Raw genomic sequence first — 24,286 nt, 5'->3', positions numbered from 1 at the left:
CCCTTCTAAGTATTTTATTATTTTTGATGCAGTTGTAAGTGAAATTGTTTTCTTAATTTCTCTTTCTGATAGTTTATTAGTGTGTGTAAATGCCACAGAATTTACTATATTTTCTATCTGGCACTTTTATTTATCTCACTTATTAGTTGTGACAGTTTTTTGGTGTAGGATTTAAGGTTTTCTATATATAGTGTCATGTCATTCTGCTAGTAGTGACAGTTTTACTTTTTCCTTTCCAATTTGGATGACTTTCTTAAAAAATTGAAGTATATCAACATACAGCATTGAATTATTTTCATATGTAATAGTGGTTGATATTTTTATATACTACAAAATCCCCACAATGTCCAATTACCATCTGTCACCATAAGTATATTACCATATTATTGACTATATTTCCTACACTGTATATTACATCCCCATGATTTATTTTGTAACTGGACATTTGGATATATTAATCCTGTTTACCTCTTTCACTCAACTTTATCCTCTTCCCCCTTAAATAGCCAACAGTTCATTTCCTGTATCTTGGGTCCATTTCTGGTTTTTTCTTCATTTTCTAAAATTCTACATATAAGTAATCATATGCTATTTGTCTTTTCTGTCTGCCTTATTTCTTAGCATAATACTCATCTTTAATTTCTTTCACCAATGTCTTGCAATGTCAGTGTTCAGATCTTTTAACTCTGGTTAAATATATTTCTAGGTTTTCTTTTTCATGCAAATATAAAAGGCATTGTTTTAATTTTTTCATAGTTCTATATTAGTATATAAAAAGATTTTTGCTTATCAATTCTGTGTCATGCTATTTGTTTATTCTAACAGCTTTTGGTGGCCTCTTTAGTGTTTTCTATATATAACAGCATGTGATCTGCAAGTATTGACAATTTTGCATCTTCCAATCTGATGTCTTTCATTTGGATGCCTTTCGTTTCATTTTCTTGTCTAATTGCCAGAGCTAGGACTTCCAGTACTATACTGAATGAAAGTGGTAAGAGTGAATATCTCTGTCTTAATATTGATCTTAGAGGAAAAGCTCTCCATTTTTCACCATTGAGTATGATATTAGCTTTGGGTTTTTCATATATGGCCTTCATTGTGTTGAGGTATATTCCCTCCAGATGCACTTTGTTGTAGTTTTTATCATAAATGGATGTTTATTTTGCCAAACACTTTTCCAGTATCTATTGAGATGATCAAAGTTTTTATCCCTCCTCTTGCTAATAGGAAAATTACATGGAATCCCACCAAATAACATCTCATTTATGACCTGCATTGGGTCTTTGTGGGCACTTCTATCTTGAGTGCTTGGAGAGTGTCAAGAACCAAGCTAAGCATTTAAAGGAATGATTTTATTCAATCTTCTGAACAGCCTTTGAGGGAGAAGTGTTTACTAGCCTCATTTTACATGAACAAGTATAAAGAGGGAAATCAAGATGGAGTTGAATCTTTGGCCACTTTATACTACTTGTGTTTCACTGGGCAATTAATCTCTTGAAACTCCAGATTCCTCTTTAAGCATGGGGAACATGACAACTATTTTATAAAGTTATAAGAAACAGTAAATGAGAATATGGTAAAGGAGCCTAATACACACTAGGTGCTTGATTTTTAAGACTATTTTAGAATATGGACTGTTGCTGAATCAACAATTTAGGTTATCTCTCCCCTAAGAGAGATGGGGCCTTGCATCACAGATGTGAGAATCCCTGTTACTGGGCAGGTACCAGGAAAAGTGTGACATCAAAAGAAAAAAAAAATCAGTAGGAACAGTGGTCTGGACATTCATATTTAAACACACAGTGGAGGCCCAAGAACTACCCCACGCTAGCTGTAGCTCACATGGTGACCTGTGATTCTAGATTCTGACAAAGATTCTAGATTCTGTCTGCCTCATTTCGTTTGTGACTTTGGGGTTTGAGAAGGCCAAGTGACTTTTCCAAAGTAGAGCTCAACAGTGGTCTGCATCTCAGAGATATGCTCAACCAACCTGTTGTAGCATTATCAATTTTGAAGTACTTGGATTCTTCTTGCATAAAAAATTCCTGTGGGTACAATAAACAGGTTGAAAGGGCTCCAGTAAGATGACAATGCAGCAGATAACAGGGACCTGGGGGGCTTCCTCCTTTGGCAACAGATTCAAGTATATTTTTGCAGACATTGATTAATGAAGCTTCTTCTCCCCTATGAGGAGCAGATACCACTGTTTTTCTGCAGGTGGGTTGAAAGGTGGGAACCCTGGGACAGAGAGGTTCAGCCATATCCCCCCACAGGAACATCAAGAGATTTGAGCTCAGTCTTCTATGTGTCCCAGGTGTTACTCACAGATGCTTCCCCAGAAGGATATAAAAAGTACTTTTCCAGGCCAAAGCTGGAATCTCCCTGACCCCAAAGAAACACACATCACCTTACCATTGTGGCTGGAATACTGCTCGTATTTATTAAAAAGGCAGAACATAATGCATCTGTAGGGATCCAGGTTCCACAGTTCTCAAAACATTAGCTGTAAATCACCCTTAGGCTTGTCATTCCCTTGGGTGGAAGCCAAAATGATTTAATGAAATGGCCCCAGAAAGACTAAACTATTGTACTATGAAGGATACAGCTAATAAAGGAGTAGTAGAAGCTTGGAAATGAAGCAAAAACCGCCATTCTATCCAGTCCAGAGTGCAAACAACCCCTTTTAAGCAGTAGCCTCAAGTGACACAGGTACATCCTCCCAACCAGCTGCCAGAGCCAAAAAATGTGGTTTTCCTAAAGGCAGTGGAAGGGAAATCTGACCATGTAATTGCCATTTCCAGTGGTGGAAGTGGTCTGGGGGCAGATTTCCTGATGAGGAACCTGAAAGTTCTATCTGGAAAAGCAAGAGGGACTTCGAGATCTGAAGGTCCATCAGAAGGTAGTCACAAGATGACCACTTGGTTGCCTTCTTAAGAACCCAACTGCCACTGGATGAAATGTACCTAAATTAAGGGCTCAGCTGTTCTATATGTGGATACCCTTCTTACTGGCAGTACTGTCTTTACAGGTTCTTTCCAAACAGGGGGAAGTGCTCTGAGGTCATGTACAAAACCTGATATGCTGACAGGTGGGCTCATGTGCAAACATTATTACTCCCAGGGGTGGGCAGTCCTGGTGGGTAGAAGGTGTTTGCATACAGAAGCAGAGACTGGAATGCCTGGAACCCTGTCTGGTATTTCCACCATAAGCATTTTCACTGCATAACTCATTGGGCAGAAGGCAATTTGGCCATAAAAGATAAACTAACAGAAAATACAAGAGGGACCTTACTAATTTCTTTATTATGTCCTTTCTAAGAGAAGTATCTGTTTTCCAAAATCCTAGGATGCATGTTTGTAACTGAGCTTTGTATTACATTATGAAAGATGTCTACATGACTGTTCATTCTTAGCATAACGATACATGTCTGGTGATAGACATTCAGAAGTTCTATGGGACAGACAAAAAAGCTGTAAAGCATTTGAGTTTTTATAACTGATAATCTTTTTTTTATATATCTCAGTTATTTTTATAACTCATATCTATTACAGTATGGTATGCAATCTGGCCTTCCAGTCTTATTTCACACTCCCAGTTACTGTATTTTCTATCAAGTTGATATATGGAGTTATCATCCACTGTTTTAAAACCACTATGTGGACTGGTCATAGACTACTAGGAGGGCTAAGCTTCACGTAATATAAAAATGAAACTTAGTTTGCTTTCATGTCTCTATTGACAGTTATTTTCTCTCTGAGAACAAAACTACCTTACAGCCAGTTTAGTTAGGTGGTGAAAATGCTTGCATCAAGCCTCTGTAGAACCACCTGGAACAAGCTCTTTGGGTGCCTGGATGGGAATGAGGCAAGGTCACTTGATTCCAATAGGTAAGGAGGTATCTTTGCAGAAGTTAACAGTGTACTGGGTCAACTCACCTCAAATTCAGAGCAGCTGGAAGGAATTAATGAGCCGACAGTAAGTTTGCATTTAGCAGGGGCTGAGATATTGTGCAGGCTCTTGCCAACTCAGCAACACAGTTTGATAAAACATGACCAGTCCACAAAGGCAATTCCCCTTTAGATTAAAGTGACCCATAGGTATCCTCTTTAACTCTGGGTAACTGGTCTTGGAAATCAGGTATAATTCATCTTGTTCAATTACCCCTGTCTCCCCACTGCACTGTTACAAGCTGTGCTTCAGCTGGCTGGAGTAGAGACACCATGCACGTGGTTATTTACAGACATCCTTGGGTGCTTTGCAAGGTTGCCATCCACCTTCCAAAAGTTCCAAGACTTGCTGCAGATCCCTTCTCAAAACCAATGATGGTCCTGGAGCTCAGAGCTGGAGATCTCACAGCCTCTTCTGCAATAAGGCTGAGCCCCTTGATTCTTGTATATCTAAAGATTCTAAAATATTCTTTCCCCAGACTTTCCAGTGTGCTCCTGAAAGCTGAAGACAGGCCCTAGGAGAGCACATGACATTCCAGGATCATGCTGCCTCTGGACTTGTAAGCACTGAGTCTGGGAGCGAAGCAGGGAGGAGAAGGAGCCCAGCAACTGAGAAAATAACAAGACTTGCCCCTTCAAGTAACTAGCCACTACCAAATGCATATTTAAAACATCTACAAGACTTTTTGACCTATGTGCACATTAAAACCTACCATTAATTTACAATCCCTGGCAAGAGGCAACATGTTCCAGCAGAGTCAGGCAAGACCACTACTCAAGGGCTGTTACCCCCGCAGGTACGTGGTACCTGGTGGCTCCTGCCCCAGGGCATTAATGTGTGGGAGGGCACCTGCTGCAGCTGCTAACTTCTCACTGAGCTTCTGGTTCACCAGCTCCAGGTGGCGACCATTCTTTCGTGCCTGCCTCAATGACCTCTTGACCTTCTTCACCCGATCCCGAAGTTGCTTGTTCCGCTTCTCCAGAGTGGCCACCTTCTGCTGCAGCTTCTTGACATGGTCCTCCTCCTCAAACAGAGCCTTCTGCACTGATGAACACATGAGCTGTGGGGGAAAATGCCATGGGAGAAGTAGGTGAGGTTCATAAAACTTCCCTAGAGCAATTTCCCTGGGTGCTATCAAGTACCCAACAACACAGACTCTGACAGCCAATGGCTCCAGCCCCAGGAAGAGGACAACCCTCAAGCGCCTTTCTTTTTTCACCCTGTGAACCCTGCCCTCTCAGCAAACACAAAGGACCCTCTCTGTACTTCCATAGTTTAATTTTTAAAAGCTATTGCATGGTTTATCTTTTTGCATGTTTACCAACTTGTGTACTACTGATTCCCTGAGGGGGTTGGTGAGTCTTCACTTTTTTCTCTGATTCAGCAATTTTGCCTATTGAATTCTAACCTGAGTTTAAAACATTTTCCAGGGGAGCCGGAGTGTGAGGATCAGCCACAGAGGGCCTTCAAGGTATTTCTACTTATAGGGCTTTGCTGTACTCTGCATCAAATACTCCCACTCTGCAAACTGTTTTGGTCATGGCAGGATCAGCTTGAAGGAAGAGGCACTTTTTAAAACAAAGTTTTTCTTTCTTAACAAAGCCACCCTGGTTCTTTTGGTTGTTGTGGTTTTATGGTTTTTGTTTTGTTTTTACAGAAAACAAAGATGTTCTAAATTTTGTTATGCCAATAAACCAATAAGCAAAAGGCCAGGCCCCCAAACAAAAATATACAAAGTGGGGCATCTGGCTAGCTCAGCTGGTAGAGCATGTGACTCTCGATCTTGGGGTTGTGGGTTCGAGCACCACATGGGTGTACAGATTAATTTAAAAATATCTTTATTTTAAAAATTTACAAAGAATTGGGATAGTTCACTGGAAAGGAAGCATAAAGATACATGCAAATGAGAGGTATAATGAATTGCTATTTTCCAGACTGACAAAATCAAAAAGTTAATTAGAGAAATAGGCACTCTTATACTGTGGATAGACTATAAACCTCTATAAAAAGTGATTTGGCTTTATCTACAAAAATGAGAACTACATATACACCATGACCTAGTCATTTTGGAACTTCATCCCATTGTAACATTCCCACTTGTACCAACATATACCTACAACAAATAATACTGTCCTAAGGTTGAAGAGTGATATTAGCATCACAGCAGCCTAAGATATCCCTCGTTTTTGTCCCTCAACGCAACAATAAATGAGCATCCATTACTAAATGTTAGTGCCTTTGAGAGACCTATGGGATCTAGCATCATATGCCAAGGGATTCAGGAGGAGTCTGGGCCACTCATGTATCAGAGAAATCTCATTCCTACCTAGGAACCAGTTCCAGGGTCTCTCAGTCAGAAGACCTCAACAGATTTCTCCAAAGATGACATAAATACAGCCAATAGGTATATGCAACAGTGCTAGACATCACTACTCATTGGAGAAATGAAAATTCATACCACAATTATCATCACTTCCTACTTATTAGAAGGGCTATTATCAAAAAGACAGAAGATAGGGTTCCAGTTTAAGATAGTGACAATAAGCAATTCAGTAATATGGCAGGATACAAAATCAATGCACAGAAATCAGTTGCTTTCTTATATACTAACAATTTAACTGTAGAAAGAGAAATTAGAGAATCAATGCCATTTGCAAACTATAAAAGTTGCTACCTGAAGTTCTGCTTTCCAATCAGCATGAATCCAGATGCTGACTGAGATCCTCCCCTTTGAGACAGTGAAAGGTCTTGGCACAACCTCCACTTCTCGAAGCCACTAAAAATAAAGTAGGCTGCTTGGACAGTCACAGGGGTTGAGAGACAGCCAAGAGCTAATAAGCCAGAGAAGAATGGGAGATGTGACTCTTTTATCTAATGCATAGAAATCAATACCGAGAAATGAAGAAATAGAGGAATATGTTCCAAACAAAAGAACAAGAGAAAACCCCAGAAAAAGATCTTAATGAAATGGAGATGAGTGATGTACCTGGCAAGGAGTTCAAAATAACAGTGATAAAGATGTCCACTCAATTCAGGAGAGTAACACATGAACCAAGTGAAAAATTCAACAAATATAAAAGAAAGTACTTAATAAAAGGGACAGAGCTGAAGAACACAATAACTGAAGAGAAAAATACTACAGAGGGGTTAAACAGCACACTTGAAAACACAGAAAAAAAATGATCCATGAATTCAAAGGACAGGACAGTGTAACTTATCCAGTCAGAACAGCAAAAAGAAAAAAAAAGATTAAAAAATAGTGAATATAGCTGATGGAACTTTGGGGACCCCATAATGTGAATGTTGGTCTGCTTAATGTTGTCTCCTAAGAAGAATAGAGAAAGAGGTAGAAAATGTATTTAAAGAATAATGACTGAAAACTTCTTTAACCTGGAGAAATAGGCATGCAGATCTAGGATGGCCAGAATATTAACCAGCATATGAAATAAGATGAACCCAAAGAGATTAGCACTGAGATACACTGTGATCAAATTGTCAAAGACAGGAGAGGATCTTAAAAACAGGAAAAAAAAAAATAAAACTTACATACGAGGTGACCCCTACACACACACAAGACTATCAGATTCTTCAGAAATTTTCCAGGCCCATAGAGACTTGCATGATGTATACAGGAATACCTGGTTTTGTTGTGCTTCATAAATACTGCATTTTCTGTCAATTGAAGATCTGTGGCAATTTGCTAAGCAAGTCTATTGGTGCTATTTTTCCAACATTTTTTTACTTTGGTAATTCTGTGACACAGTTTGGTGACTCTTGAACTATTTCAAACTTTTCCATTATTATATGTCATGGTGACCTCGGATCTTTGACGTTACTTTTATTTGTTCCATATCCACATAAGAAGGCAAATTTAAATGTATGTGTTTTGGCTGCTCCACCAAATGGGGGGCAATTGCCCCCATCTCTTTCCCTCACTCTGGGTCTCCCTGTTCCCTGAGAAAAAACAATAGTGAAATTGGGCCAGTTTATAAGCCTACAATGGCTTCTAAGTGGATAGTGAAAGGAAGAGTCATATACCTCACACTTTATATCAAAAGCTAGAAATAATTAAGCTCAGTGAGGAGGGCATGGCAAAATCTGAAACAGGCTGAAACCTAAACCCCTTATATCCAATAGTCAGCCAAGCTGTGAATGCAAAGGGAAAGTTCTTGAAGAAAATTAAAGGTGCTACTCCAGTCAACACAAATGAGAAGAAAAAACAGGTTTTTGGCTGATGTGGAGAAATTTTTAGTCGTCTGGAGAAAAAAAAAAAAAAAAAAAAAAAAACCAGCCACAGGATTAAGCCAAAGCCTCACCCAAAACAAGGTCCTAGCTTTCTTAAATTCCATGAAGTTAGAGAGGTGAGGAAGCTACAGAAGAAAAGTGTGAACTTAGCAGAGGTTGGTTCATGAGGTTTAAGGATGACACCATCTCCATAACATCAAAGTGCAAGGTGAAGCACAAAGTGAAGATGTAGAAGGTGCAGCAAGTTCTCCAGATCTGAGATAATTAATAAAGGTGGCTATACTAAATAAGAGATTTTTAATGGGGATGAAATAGTCTTTTATTGGAAAAAGATGCTATCTAGGGCTTTCACTGATAGCAAGGAGAAGTTAATACCTGGCTTCAAAACTTCAAAGGACTGGCTGACTCTTTTGTTAAAGGCTAATGCAGCTGGTGACTTTCAGTTGGAGCCAATGCTCATTTATCATTCTGAAAATCTTATGGCTCTTAGATATTATGTTAAATCTACTCTGTTCTATAAATAAAACAAAAAAGCAAGCTGAACACACTTGCATTTATAACATGGTTTACTGAAGATTTTAAGCCCACTGTGAGACTTGCTCAGAAAAAAAAAAAAAAATTCTTTCAAGATATTATTGCTCATTGACAATGTAGCTGGTTACCCAAGAGTTCTGATGGAGATGTACAAAGAGATTAATGTTTCATGTTTACTAAAACAATAGCCATCTGCAGCCCATGGATCAAGGAGTCACTTCATATTTCAAGTCTACTTATCTAAAAACTATATTTTATAAGGCTATAGTTGCCACCGACAGTGATTCCTCTGATAATCTAGGCAAAATAAAAACTATTCTAGATGCCATTAAGAACATTCATCATTGATGGGAAAATGTCATAAATCAACATTAACAGGAGTTTGGAAAAAGTTTATTATTCCAAACCTCATGGATGACTTTAAAGGGTTCAAAACTTCAGTGGAGGAAGTCCCTGCAGATGAGGTGGAAGTAGAAAAGAACTAGAATTAGAAACAATGGATTTTGGAACAACATTGCTTCAAAAACTAATTATTTTTATGGTGACTAACATAATACAATAAAAAATGTAAAAAAAAAATTGTAGCCTAAAGATTGGACAGAATTGTTGCAAAGTCATGATAAAACTTGAACAGATGAGGAGTTACTTCTTCCGGACAAAGGAAGTGGTTTCTTGAGATGAAATCTACTCCTGATGAGGATATTATCAAGATTGTTGAAAAGAAAATAAATGACTCAGAATATTATGTAAACTTAGTTAATATGCAGCAGGGTTTGAGAGGATTGACTCCAATTTCGACAAGGAGGTTCTACTACAGGTGAAACACTATCAAACAGCATTACATGCTACAGAGGAATGAAAGGAAGAGTCACTTGCTCTGGCAAACTTCACTGTCATCTTAAAGAAATTGTCCAGTCACCTCAACCTTTCACAACTACCACCGTAATCAGTTAGTAGCCATTAGTGATTACTACTCCCTGCAAGTTCAGGTGATGTTTAGCAATTTTTAACAAAGTATTTTTAAATTAAGGTATACAGATAGACAGATATAGATATAATACTATTGTGCACTTAGCAGACCACAATATAATGTAAACACAACTTTTATATATACTGGGAAACAAACAAAAAAAACCCCCTCATTTTACTTCCTTTATTGCAACATTCATTTTGTTGTGGTAGTCTGCAACAGAACCCACAATATCTCAGAGGTATACCTATAATGAGTGGAAAGAAAAAACTGCCAACCAAGAATACCCTATCCAACAAAACTGCCCTGCAGAATTGAAAGAGAATATTTTCCAGAAAAGCATAAAGCACAAAGAATTCATCACCACTAGACCCAACTTTCAAGAAATATTAAATGTCGTTCTTTAAGCTGGAAAAAAAAAGGCAGGTAAAAATATATAAAAGTATAAATCTCACTGGTACAGATAAATATAAACTAAAATTCAAAATCAAGTAAGTTTGGGAGTGGGTTAATCACTTATAAAGTCTGTATAAAGGTTAAAAAACAAAAATGGTAAAGATAATTATACACATATTTGTTAATGGATTAAAATGATGTTGTAAATTGTGATATCAAAAACAAAATAGAAGGGGAGAGTTAAAGTATAGAGATTTAGAATGCTTTCAAAAATTAGTTCTTATGGTCTTTAAAAGAGTTTTTAGTTGTTTTATATAGACTTCATGGTAACTACAGTACAAAAACCTATAGTAGATACATAAATGTCTCTAAGCATACCACTACAGAATATCATCAAATAACAAAGAGCAATAGAAAAATAAAAAGGAATAAGAAAGCAACTGACTCTGCTGCTTTCTTATACACTATCAATGAAAATATAGAAAGGGAAATTAAAGAATTGATTCCATTTACTATAGCAACAAAACCATAAGATACCTTGGAATAAACCTAACCAAAGAGGTAAAGGATCTTTACTCAAGGAATTACAGAACACTCATGAAACAAATTGAAGAAGACACAAAAAGATGGAAGACCATTCCATGCTCCTGGATCGGAACAATAAACATTGTTAAATGTCTATACTGCCCAGAGTAATCTATACTTTCAATGCCATCTCAAGCAAAATTCCACTGGCATTTTTCAAAGTGCTGGAACAAACAATTTTAAAATTTGCATGGAACCAGAAAAGACCCCAAATTGCTAAGGAAAGGTTGAAAAAGAAAAACAAGCCTGAGGGCATCATGTTGCCTGATTTCAAGCTTTACTACAAAGCTATGATCACCAAGACAACATGGTATTGGCACAAAAAAAGACACCTACATCAGTAAAACACAGTAAAGAGTCCAGAGATGGACCCACAACTCTATGGTCAAATAATCTTTGACGAGCAGGAAAAAATATACAGTGGAAAAAAGACAGTCTCTTCAATAAATGGTGCTGGGAAAATCAGACAGCTATGTATAGAAGAATGAAACTTGATCATTCTCTTACACCATACACAAAGATAAACTTGAAATGGATAAAAGACCTCAACTTGAGGCAGGAATCTATCAAAATCCTAGAGGAGAACATAGGCAGTAATCTCTTCAACATCGGCCACAGCAACTTCTTTCAAGACATGTCTCCAAAGGCAAAGGAAACAAAAGCAAAAATGAATTTTGGGACTTTGTCAAAATAAGCACAGCAAAGGAAAGACTCAACAAAACAAAGAAGCAATCCACAGAATGGGAGAAGATATTCGCAAATGACACTACAGATAAAGGGCTGATATCCAAGATCTATAAAGAACTCCTCAAAGTCAACACATAAAACAGATAATCACATCAAAAAATGGGCAGAAGATATGAACAGACACTTCTCCAATCAAGACATACAAATGGCTAACAGACAATGAAAAAAATGTTCATCATCATTAGCCATCAGGGAAATTCAAATCAAAACCACATTGAGATACCACCTTACACCAGTTAGAATGGTCAAAATTAACAAGACAAGAAACAACATGTGTTGGAGAGGGCATGGAGAAAGGGGAACCTTTTTACACTGTTGGTAGGAAAGCAAGTTGGTACAGTCACTTTGGAAAACAGTGTGGAGATTCCTTAAGAAATTAAAAATAGAGCTACCCTATGACCCTGCAATTTCCATTACTGAGTATTTACCCCAAAGATACAGATGCAGTGAAAAGAAGGGTCATCTGTACCCCAATGTTCATAGCAGCAATGGCCACAATCGCCAAACTGAAGAAAGAGCCAAGATGCCCTTCAACAGACAAGTGGATATACGAGATACGGTTCGTATAGACAATGGAATATTATACCTCCATCAGAAAGGATGAATACCCAACTTTTGTATCAACATGGACGGGTCTGGAGGAGGTTATGCTGAGTGAAATAAATCAAGAAGAGCAAGTCAATTATCATATGGTTTCACTTACTTGTGAAGCATAAGGAACAACATGGAGGACATTAGGAAAAGAAAAGGAAAAGTGAATTGGGTTAATTGGAGGGGGAGATGAGCCATGAGAGACTGTGGACTCTGAAAAACAAACAGAGGGTTTTGGAAGGGGGTAGTGGGAGGATGGGTGAGACTGGTGGTGGGGATTTTTGTTTTTTACTATAATTTTATTTTTCAGTGTTCTAAGATTCATTGTTTATGCACCACACCTAGTGCTCCATGCAATATGTGCCTGGTGGTGGGTATTAAGGAGGGCATGTATTGCATGGAGCACTGGGTGTGGTGTATAAACAAAGAATCTTAAAACAGTGAAATAATTAAATTTTAAAAAGACAAAGAAAGGAATAGAGGAATTACAAAACAACCAGCAAACCATTAACAAAATAGCAATAAGTACATATCTATCAATTATTAAATGTAAATGGCCTAAATGTTCTAATCAAAAGGAATGGTTTAATGGATCAAATACATAACCCATCTATGTGCTGTGCTGCCTACAAAAGACTCACTTCAGCTTTGAGAACTGCTGCTTCCAGTCGGTGATGGGAGAAGAATTAGGCACAAATAAGTCAGCTGCAAGAGATTGGGAGCAGGGGACACCAGTCGAAAAGGACTGCTGCCACGAGCAACTCCACAGTCTCACTTTTATTTGATAGAAACAATAGCCAACAGAAGGACTGATGAAGGTCAAACGGGATTGTCTTGCGGACAATCAAGGAGGAGGATAAAGTTAATAGTTAAACAAGCACATTCAAAGGACTCATCTAACTAACAACAGGCGCTTCGCTTTGGGGAAGAGAAAGGAGCGATAAGGGAAAAGGGAAGCAGGCGGTTTTCCTTCCACCTTGAGCTGACCCCGCGTTCCTCCCGGGTGCTCGGGTGATCGGCTTCCCCGAAGCAGGCGGTGTTCTGCCCGGGGCGGGCCGGGCGTTTCCCGCTGCCCGGCTTCTGTGAAGGGGTGGCATTGCGCCCTGAGCGAGCCGGGCATCCCCAGCTGCCCAGCTTCACGGTCGTACATCGTCCTTCTCCCCAAAGACCCGTTGCCAGTATACGTTTTTCTTAAGGCCATATCTAAATGTGCTTGGCAACTAGTAAAATCCTCCAGGGGTTACAGTTTAAGTAACAAATTGTTCCACGGGGCAGCAGCAAGATCACACAGACGAAGGTGAAAAGATGGGAAATGATACCCATGTAAATGGAAACTAATGGAAAAATGGGTAACTACATGGTTATCAGAAAAATAGACTTTAAGAGAAAGGCAATAATAAACGTAGATCATGATATAATGATAAAGGAATCAATTCATCAAAGGGATATAACATCTGTAAATATTTATGTACCCTACAGAGGAGCGCCCAAATATATAACAGAAATAATAGACCTAAAGAGATAAATAGTCATATGATAATAGGGGTCTTTATTATCCTTCCATCAAAAATGAGTAGACTATGCAGACAGAAAAAGAAGGCAACACTCAACTTAAACTGCATGTTAAACCAGATGGACTTAAGCAATATATATAGACCATTTCATCCAGAAACCATAGAATATATATTCTTCTGAAATGCACATAGAACATTCTCCATGATCAACCCTGTATTAAGATTATTTTTTAAAATTTATTTTCAGTGTTCAGATTAAACTGCTTTTCTAACCAAAATGATATTAATTACAAGAAAAAATTGGAAAATTCACAAATATGTGGAGATAAACATGCTGCTGACAAAACAAAAGTAAACATGCTGACCAAAGGTAATCAAAACCAAACCAAACAAAAACATGCCAAAACTTACAGAATGCAGTAAAATCTGAGAAACAAGAAACTTCAAATAAACAACCTAACTTTACACCTCAAGGAACTAAGAAAGGAAGAAAATACAAAGTACAAAGTTAGTGAAAGGAAGGAAATAATAAAGATCAGACCAGAAATAAATGAATTAGAGAATAAAAAGACAACAAAAAAAGATTAGTGAAACAAACAGAATAGATCAGTAACCAAAGAGATGCTTCAACTTTTACCACAGAAACTGAACAATGAAAAGAAATAGATAAATTCCTTGAAACATAAAACCTACCAAGAGTGATTCATGAGTAAATAGAATATCTGAACAGATTACTGGCAAGGAGATTGAATCAGTCATCTTTAATCACCCCCTCCAGAAGTCCAGAATCGTATGGCCTCAGTGATGAATTCTACCAAACATTTAAAGAAATATTAATACCACACCTTGTGCAAACCTTGATACTGAATCTGACAAGGACACTACAGAAAACAAATTACAGGTCAATATCCCTGATGAACATCTGTGAAAAAAATCCTCAACTTACTAGCAAATGAAATTAAACACAAGATCATACATCACAATCAAATAGGATTTATTCCAAGGATGCAAAGGTGGTTCAACATCTGTAAATCCATCAATGTGATACATTAATAAAATGAAGGATAAAAACCATATGATCATCTCAACATAGAACTAGAAATTGACAAGATTTAACATCCCTTCATGATTAAAAACTCTCAGTGTTACACAGGGAATATACCTCAATATAATAAAGGCCATGCATGAGAAACTCCCAGCTAACAACACACTCAGTGTTGAAATGCTAAGATTTTCCCCAAGATGAGCAACAAGACAGGGATGCCCACTCTCACCACTTTTAAGTCCTAACTATAGCAATTAGACAAAAAGAAAACGCATTCAAATTGGAGTAGAAAAAGCTGTCTATTTACAGGGGACATAATAATTACATTTAGAAAACCCTGAAATGCCACAAGCTGTTAGAATAAAAAAGTTCTGTAAAATTAAGAAAACCCATTTACAACCACACCAAAGGGTATATAAAATCTAGGAATAAATTTAACCAAGGAGGTAAACGGCCTGTACACCAAAACACTGTAAAATTAAATTCAGTCCCTATATAAATTCTAATGAATTTTTTCACAGAAATGGAATAATCATAAAGTTTGTATGTAACCACAAAAGTCTCTGAATAGGGGCGCCTGGGTGGCTCAGTGGGTTTTAAGCCGCTGCCTTGGGCTCAGGTCATGATCTCAGGGTCCTGGGATCGAGTCCCGCGTAGGGCTCTCTGCTCAGCAGGGAGCCTGCTTCCTCCTCTCTCTCTCTCTCTCTCTGCCTGCCTCTCTGCCTACTTGTGATCTCTCTCTGTCAAATAAATAAAATCTTTAAAAAAAAAAAAGTCTCTGAATAACCAAAACAATTCTAAACAAAGGTGGAACAACACATTTCCTAATTTCAAACTGTACCACAAAACTCCAGTAGTCAAATAGTATGATACTGGCATAAAAAGACACACAGATCAATAGAAGAGAGTCCAGAAACAAACCTATGCATATACTATCAATTTACAACAGGGAGAGAGGAATATATAGTAGTAGGGAGAAGACAGTTTCTTTGATAAAGGGTGCTGAGAAACCTGGAACCCCATCTTACACCATACACAAAAATTCACTCAAAATTAATAAAAATACTTAGATGAAAAACTTGAAAATAAAAAACTCCTGAAAGAACACAAAGGGTAAGCTCCTAGACACTGGTCTTGGCAATGAATTTTTGGATTTAACACCAAAACAGAAAAGCACCAAAATCAAAAGTAAACAAGTGGGACTCCATCAAACTAAAAAGCTTCTGTACAGCAAAAGAACCATGAACCGAATGAATAAACCTCCTAGACTGGGTAGATGGTGGAGTACAAGGATCCTGAATTCAACTTGCCCCACAGACAGAGACAACCACATGTATTGCAACTCTCCCTGAAAAACAGGCAGAGCAGATCCTCCACAGTTAGTTGTAGAGAGAAGCCCATACTGAAAGGGGTAAGAAGGGGTAGAAATGCAATCAGGAACTAAAACCCTGGTGCAACCAACCACAAAATTAGGAAATATCACAAGCATGGAAAAGAGAGGGTATCACACTCCACATGGGGCACTAATCCCCTGCCCTAGGGACTCACACTAGGAAAACAAATCCCCATAATGTCTGGCATTGAAAGTCAGTGGTTTTTTTTTTTTTAATTTTTAATTTTTTTTTTTTAGGATTTTTTAATATTTTTTTAATATAATTTTTTATTTTTTATAAACATATATTTTTATCCCCAGGGGTACAGGTCTGTGAATCACCAGGTTTACACACTTCACAGCACTCACCAAAGCACATACCCTCCCCAATAATTTTTTATTAACATATAATGTATTATTAGCCCGAGGATAGCCAGCATTCCAACCAATTCAGCCCAAACAGTTTGAAAAGCACCTAGGATATATGTGAAAAAAAATATGTTGACTAATTTTAAGATGAGGGCCAGAAGTGCAACCACCTGCAGATTCCTCCAGGAACAAAAGTGCTGACAGGTACCGTTTTTCCTGCCCTTCCCCAGCCTAGGCAGCCTGACACTTGGAGAGAGTTAACACTGGCTGTCACGTCTACCTTGCTAGCACTGCAAATCTCACCCCAGCAGGCAGTCCTCCAGAGTGGCTCCTGCACCACCACACCCATCAGGCAGCCCTGGATGGGACTGGCACCTTTCCAAAGTGACTCCTGCCCTGAGGTGGGGGTTAGCTAACACCACACACTAGTATACCCACAGCTACTGCAGCCAAGCCTCTCACTGGCTGTGCAGGGAGCAAGCCGTACTCCTCAGTATACTCACAGCTGTCCTAGTATTAAGTCCTAGTGGTAAGTACCTAGTGGTAACTCAGGTTAAGTACCAACCCCACCCACCAGCCAGCCAGCCTCTAAATTGCACATAGGAAGGAACACCTATATACTAGTGTGCCTACAGCATGTAAAGTGGGTCATTGCAGCCAGCTGAGCTGAGGGCCAACTCCACTTATGAGCTTGCTCACATCAATCATAGTTCAGCCACAACAAGAGCACATATACAGCCCACACAGGGGACACCCCTGGAGCACCTGGTTCTAGTGACCTGAGGGAACAAGACCACAGGGCACTATAGGATCCCATACACATAAAGCCACTATTTTCAAAACTTAATTTGGCCTACCTAATACATAAAAAGAAGCACAGAGAGACAAAATGAGGAGACAGAGACATGTATCTCAAATTAAAAAAAAAAAAATCACAGTAAAAAACCAAAATGATTATCTGTTTTTGTGTGTGTTGATTTGAGGAGTTCCTTATAGATATTGGATATCATCATTGAGATACCACCTTACACCAGTTAGAATGGCCAAAATTAACAAGACAGTAAACAACATGTGTTGGAGAGGATGTGGAGAAAGGGGAACCCTCTTACACTGTTGGTGGGATTGCAAGTTGGTGCAGCCTCTTTGGAGAACAGTGTGGAGATTCCTCAAGAAATTAAACATAGAGCTTCCCTATGACCCTGCAATTGCACTAGTGGGTATTTACCCCAAAGATACAGATGTAGTGAAAAGAAGTGCCAATGTTCATAGCAGCAATGGCCACAATTGCCAAACTGTGGAAAAGACCAAGATGCCCTTCAATGGACGAATGGATAAAGAAGATGTTGTTGTATATACTATGGAGTATTATGCCTCCATCAGAAAGGATGAATACCCAACTTTTGTATCAACATGGACGGGACTGGAAGAGATTATGCTGAGTGAAACAAGTCAAGCAGAGAGAGTCAATTATCATATGCTTATTTATGAAGCATAAGGAATAACACAGAGGACATGGGGAGAATGAGATGAGAAGGGAGTTGGGGGGATTTAGAGGGGGAGACGAACCATGAGAGACTGTAGACTCTGAGGAACTAAATGAGGGTTTTGGAGGGGAGTGGGATGGGAGGTTGGGTGAGCCTAATGGTGGGTATTGTGGAGGGCATGTGTTGCATGCAGCACTGGATGTGGTACATAAACAATGAATTCTGGAACACTGAAAAAAAAAAAGTAAAAAAAAGAGCAAAATGAAACAGATAAGTAATATGGTTGATACTCACTGGACTTGAGGGAAAAGTAAATTAACTCAGTGAGAACTTCTACAATGGGACAATATAAAACAGAGCCAAAGAATACGCTAATGGAATTGAAAAGTATACTAGAAGGAATCAACAAGAGATTAGAGGATGCCGAAGAATGGATCAACTTACTGGAAGATGGAGTAATGGAAAGTAATCAAGCTGAGCAGCCAAAAGATGAAAGTATATTATAGGAGAAGGGAATATGACAGCAGGCAGAGGACCCTTAGTTTGCCCCACCCCAAGAATACAATTAGATAATTATCAAATCATCCTACGTACCCCAGAAATAAGCCTGAAAACTCACAGAACAAACTCCTTAACTAAAGGTAGAGAAAAGGCCACATTGAAGAAGATGGAAAGTGCAGAGACATGGTTTGGAGAGAGAAACAGATAGTGATCACCATGGACACAGAGAAGGGTGAAAGGCAGGAGTGCATAGGGGAAATTAATCCCCACAGCAAGTGGCTTAGAAAGCGAGAGAGGCCAAATTTTCTGATTTTTGGAAACCCATGGGCTTAAAGTCCGGAGTTTTAAAGGTCATTGGGCTTTGCTTTGAGACAGCCCAGATGCTGCTCTTGGAGTGAAGACAGGGAAAACACCCCACAATATACAGCATGGAAACTGATCTGAAGAGCATCTGGGAACACAGTGGGGAGGTTATTTGTACCTCTCTGAGTACATCCCAGAGAGGCAGCATTCATGGAGACATCCCTCACAGGGAACAAAGGAACTGGCAGATGCCATTTCCCTCCCTGGTCCCATAGCATAACTGCAGGAATCAGTGTAGTGCAGACACTGGCTGACTACTTTGCTTACACCAAACTTCCCCCGACCCACTCTAGTGGAAGTGCCTTCCCAGTCATGATTGCATTAGTCCCAGCATGGCAGGCCCTATTTCCCAGATCAACCCAAACCCTTACCCACACCATGTTTCCTGACCCAGGAACTTTGCAGGACATCAGTTCTGACAGTGGTGGTGACAAATGTCATTTCACTAGCAGGCCAGAACATAGCTAGTTAAAAATTGCCTCATTCAGTCCAGGGACAAAACATTGCCCACAAATAGAGCCTCTGCAGGTGACTGGCTTGAAAGACAAAGGGGCAAGTGCTAAACAACATAGTGCACACAGCACACACTGGAGATACTCCCTGAAGGTAATCCCTGAGGAATAAGGAACACTATATCAGGGAACTACAGAATTTCTCCATAAAGCCATTACCCTCATGAACAGGAGATCTAGCTGACTTTCCTGACAAAGAAGCAGGCACAGAGACTTAGACAAAGTGAGAAGACAGAGGTATTTCTCCCAAATGAAACATCAGGACAGGACCACAACCAGAGACATATGTGAAACAGATATGAGTAAAATGCTTAATAGAGAATTTAAAGTAATCATCAAGAAGATAGTCACAGGGCTTAAGAAAAGAGTAGAAGGCATCACTGAGACCAACAAACAGAGATGAATAACATAGCAGGGATAAAGGACTTAATCAACAAAATGAGAAACATGTTTGGTGAAGAGAACAGCAGGCTGGAAACTTTCAAAGCAGAGAAATAATGACCTAGAAACCAGAGTAATGGAAAGTAATCAAGCTGAATGAAAGAGAGAAAATTATGCAAAATGAGAATACTCAGGCAACTCAATGACTGACTTCATCAAATGCAGTAATATTCACTGCATTTGTGAATATTACCCAAGGAAGAGAGAGAAAAGGAGCCAGAGAGTTTATTTGAAGAAATAATAGCTGAAATTTCCCTTATCTGGGGAAACAATCAGATATTCAAATCTAGGAGGCACACAGAACCCCCAACAAAATCAACAAAGGCAGATCCATACCAAAACATATTGTAATTAAAATGGCAAAATATAGTGACAAAAAATATTAAAAGAAGCAAAGGAAGACATTAATACACAAAAGAAACCCCTTAAGGCTAGCAGGGGATTTTGCAGCAGAAACTTTCAAAGCAGAAGAGAGTGGCATGATATATTCAAAGTACTGAATAGGAAAAACTGCAGTCAAGAATATCTTTTCCAGCAAGGATATTACACAGACTAGAAGGAGAGATAAAGAGCTTTCTAGACAAGCAAAAACTAAAGGAGTTCATGACCTGCAAGAAATATTAAGGGGGATTCTTTGAGTAGAAAGGAAATCCAGGAGTGATAGTATAAAGGTAGGAAACACAAAAGCCAGGAGGGGAAAAAATGAGTGTTTCTGTAAAAAATAAAGGAACTCACAAAATAAAAGATTTTTTTTTAAAAGATTTTATTTATTTTATTTGACAGAGAGAGAGATCACAAGTAGGCAGAGAGGCAGGCAGAGACAGAGGGGGAAGCAGGTTCCCTACTGAGCAGAGAGCCCGATGCGGGGCTCGATCCCAGGACCCTGAGACCATGACCTGAGCCGAAGGCAGCGGCTTAATCCACTGAGCCACCCAGGCGCCCCCAAAATAAAAGATTTTTAAATATGAAGCCATATACCAAAAACATGGAGAGGAGTAAACAATGGGTTCAAATGTAAACAACCCTCAACTTAATATAGACTGCTATGTACAGAAAGTGTTACATAAAAACCCAACCACAAACCAAAAACCACTAATAAGAGGCATGTGGGTGGGTTGAGCATCCAAATTATGATTTTGGCTCAGGTCATGATCTCTGGGTTCTGAAATCAAACCTCAAGTCAGGCTCCTTACTCAGCAGGGAATCTGCTTAAGATTTTCTCTCTCTCCCTTTCCCTTCACACTACCCCCCTACCCCGGTAGCACTCTCTCTTTCTCAAAATTTTTTTTTAAAAACCACAAATAAATATGTAACAAATAAGAAAAAAAAATCGAAACAAGAAAGGATGAGAGAAAATCTTCAGAAACAACTGCAAAACAAGTAATCGCTATAAATACATATCTTTTGGGCGTCTGGGTGGCTCAGTGGCTTAAGCCTCTGCCTTCAGCTCAGGTCATGATCTCAGGGTTCTGGGACTGAGTCAGGCCCTCTGCTGAGCAGGGAGCCTTCTCTCTCCCCACGCACCTACCTCTCTGCCTACTTGTGATCTCTCTGCAAATAAATAAATAAAATCTTTAAAAAAAATAAATACATATTATGCCTCCATCAGAAAGGATGAATACCCAACTTTTGTAGCAACATGGACGGGACTGGAAGAGATTATGCTGAGTGAAATAAGTCAAGCAGAGAGAGTCAATTATCATATGGTTTCGCTTATTTGTGGAGCATAACAAAAAGCATGGAGGACATGGGGAGTTAGAGAGAAGGGGGTTTGGGTAAATGGAAGGGGAGGTTAATCATGAGAGACTATGGACTCTGAAAAACAATCTGAGGGGTTTGAAGTGGCCGGGGGTTGGGAGGTCAGGGTACCAGGTGGTGGGTATTATAGAGGGCATGGATTGCATGGAGCACTGGGTGTAATGAAAAAATAATGATAATGTTATGCTGAAAATAAATAAATTTTTAAAAATTTTTTTAAAAAAGAAAGATTAAAAAAATTACTTTGAATGTAAATCCTCCAATCAAAAGACAAAAGGTGAGAGGAGGGATAAAAACAATTAAAAACTCATCTATATGCTATCTACAAGGGATACATTTTAGACCTAAACCCACCCACATATTGAAAGTGAAGGGATGGAGAAATATATATTATGCAAATGGATGTCAAACGAAAGCCAGCCTAGCCAATCTTCCATCAGACAAAACAGACTATTTTTGTGATCATTTTTAAATTTAAATTCAATTAGCCAACAGATAATACATCATTAGTTTCAGATGATAAAACAGACTTTAAAACAATGACTGTAACAAGAAACAAAGAAGGACATTAGATAATAATAAGAATTATAAATATTTATGCACCAACATGGAGGGACTCAAATTATAAAAACAGGTAATGAAGGAGCAAATTGATAATAACACAGTAATAGTAGGGGACATTAACACCCCACTTAAATCAATAGATCATCTCAACAGAAGATCAGTAAGAAAACAATGGCTTTTCAAGTACACAGGGAATATCCTCCAGAATAGATCACGTATTAGCCCACAAAACAGCCCTCAACAAATTCAGGAAGACTGAAGTTATATAGGCCATCTTTTCGGACCACAATGCTATGAAAATAGAATTCAACCACATGAGAAAATCTGTAAAGATCACAAATAAATGCTATTAAATGATCAATGGGTCAAGTGGGAAATAACAGAAGAAATAAAGTACATGGAAACAAATGAAAATTTTTAAAAATGATTCAAAACCTTTGGGATGCAGTGAAAGTGGTACAAAGAGGGAAGTTTATAGCAATAGAAGCCTACCTCAAGAAGCAAGAAAAATCTCAAATAACCTAACCATATACCTAATGGAGCTAAGAAAAGAACAACTAAACTGAACAGAAAAGAGAAAATAATAAAGATTAGAGTAGAAATAAGTTATACAGGAACTAACAAAACAATAGAACAGATCAATAAAATTGAAAAACTTCTAGGCAGACTTACCAGGAAAAAAAAGAGAAAAGACTCAATAAAATCACAAATGAGAAGAGTAAGAATAACCAACACCACAGAAATACACTTATAAGAGGATATTATTTAAAAAAAAAAAAAAAACAAAAAACTATGCCAGCAAGTTGGACAACCTGGAAGAAATTGATGAATTTCTAGAAACATAAACTATCAAAACTGAATTAGGAAGAAATAGAAAGTTTGAAAAGACTGATAGCCAGCAAAGAGATTCAATCACGAATGAAAAAACTCCCAAACAAAACTCCAGGAACAGACAGCTTCAAAAGAAAATTCCAAACATTTAAAGAAGAGTTAATACCTATCCTTCTCAAACTATTCCACAAAACAGAAAAAGGAAGGGAAACTTTTCCAAATTCATTCTATGAGGCCAGCATTACCCTGATACCAAAACCAGATAAAGTCACCACTCAAAAGGATAACTATAGGCCAGTATCTCTGATGAATATAAATGCAAAAATCCTCAAAAGGGGCACCTAGGTGGCTCAGTCAGTTAAGTGTCCAGCTCTTGGTTTCAGCTTAAATCAAGTTCTCAGGGTCATGAGATCAAGCCCTGTGTTTGGCTCTATGCTCAGCAATCTGCTTGAGATTCTCTTTCCCTCCGCCCCTACTCCCATCTCATATAAATAAATATTTAAAAAATCCTCAACAAAATACTAGCAAACCAAACACAATACATTAAAAAATTCATTTGCCACAATCAAGTGGGATTTATTCCTGGGCTGCAAGTATGGCTCAATATTTGCAAATCAATGTGATAGATCAGTAAGAGAAAGGATAAGAACCATATAATCATTTCAATAGATGTGGAAAAGCATTTGGCAAAGTACAACACTCATTCATGGTAAAAACCCTTAACAAAGTAGGTTTAGAGAGAACATACCTCAAGATTATAAATGCCCGATATGAACAACTCATAGCCAACACCATCCTCACTTGGGAAAAAGTGACCTACCTTAAGGTTAGGAACAAGAGAGGAATATCCATTTTCACCATTTCTTTTCAGCATAGTACTGGAAATCCTAGCCACAGCAATCAGACAACAAAAAGGGATGAGACATGCAAATCAACAAAGAATTAGTAAAACTTTAACTATTTGCCAATGACATGATAGGATATATAGAAAACCCAAGACTCCACCAAAAAACAGATGAACTGGCCCAAATTCATTGAAGTCACCAGGTACAAAATCAATGTACAGAAAACTGTTGCATTTCTATACACCAATAACAAAGCAGCAGAAATAGAAATCAAACAACCATGCCATTTTCAAGCATACCAAAAACACTAAGATACCTAGGAATAAACCTAACCCCAAATAGGTAAAAGACCTGTACTCTAAAAACTATAAAATACTGATGAAAGAAATTGAAGAGGACACAAAGAAATGGAAAGACATTCCATGCTCATGGATTGGAAGAAAAATATTGTTAAAATGTCTACACTGCCCAAAGCAATGTACACATATAATGCAATCCCTATCAAAATGCCAACAGCATTTTTCACAGAACTGGAACAAAAAACCCCAAAATGTGTGTGGAATCACAAAAGTCTCCCCAAATAGCCAAAGCAACCTTGAAAAAGAAAAGAAAGGTTGGAGATAGCACAATTCCAGACTTCCAGTTCTGTTACAAAGCTGTAGTAATCAAAA

The 24,286-nt window shown here is 38.4% G+C and overlaps 1 protein-coding gene across 1 annotated transcript in view; it reads right to left on the bottom strand.

The window, feature by feature from the left end:
• Positions 1–2,414: 2,414 nt before the first annotated feature.
• The window catches only part of CCDC3 (coiled-coil domain containing 3), a 123,598-nt gene continuing 101,726 nt past the window's right edge, over positions 2,415–24,286 (bottom strand). Inside the window, exon 3 of the mRNA XM_059404311.1 lies at positions 2,415–5,008. Within this exon, the coding sequence (XP_059260294.1) occupies positions 4,733–5,008 (276 nt within the window). The 3' untranslated portion in view covers positions 2,415–4,732. The remainder of the gene's footprint in view (positions 5,009–24,286) is intronic.

The sequence above is a fragment of the Mustela nigripes genome, chromosome 6, assembly GCF_022355385.1.
Source record: "Mustela nigripes isolate SB6536 chromosome 6, MUSNIG.SB6536, whole genome shotgun sequence".
NCBI lineage: Eukaryota > Metazoa > Chordata > Mammalia > Carnivora > Mustelidae > Mustela > Mustela nigripes.
The sequence above is the reverse complement of the archived record's forward strand: the minus strand, read 5'-3'. Positions and strand labels throughout refer to the sequence as shown.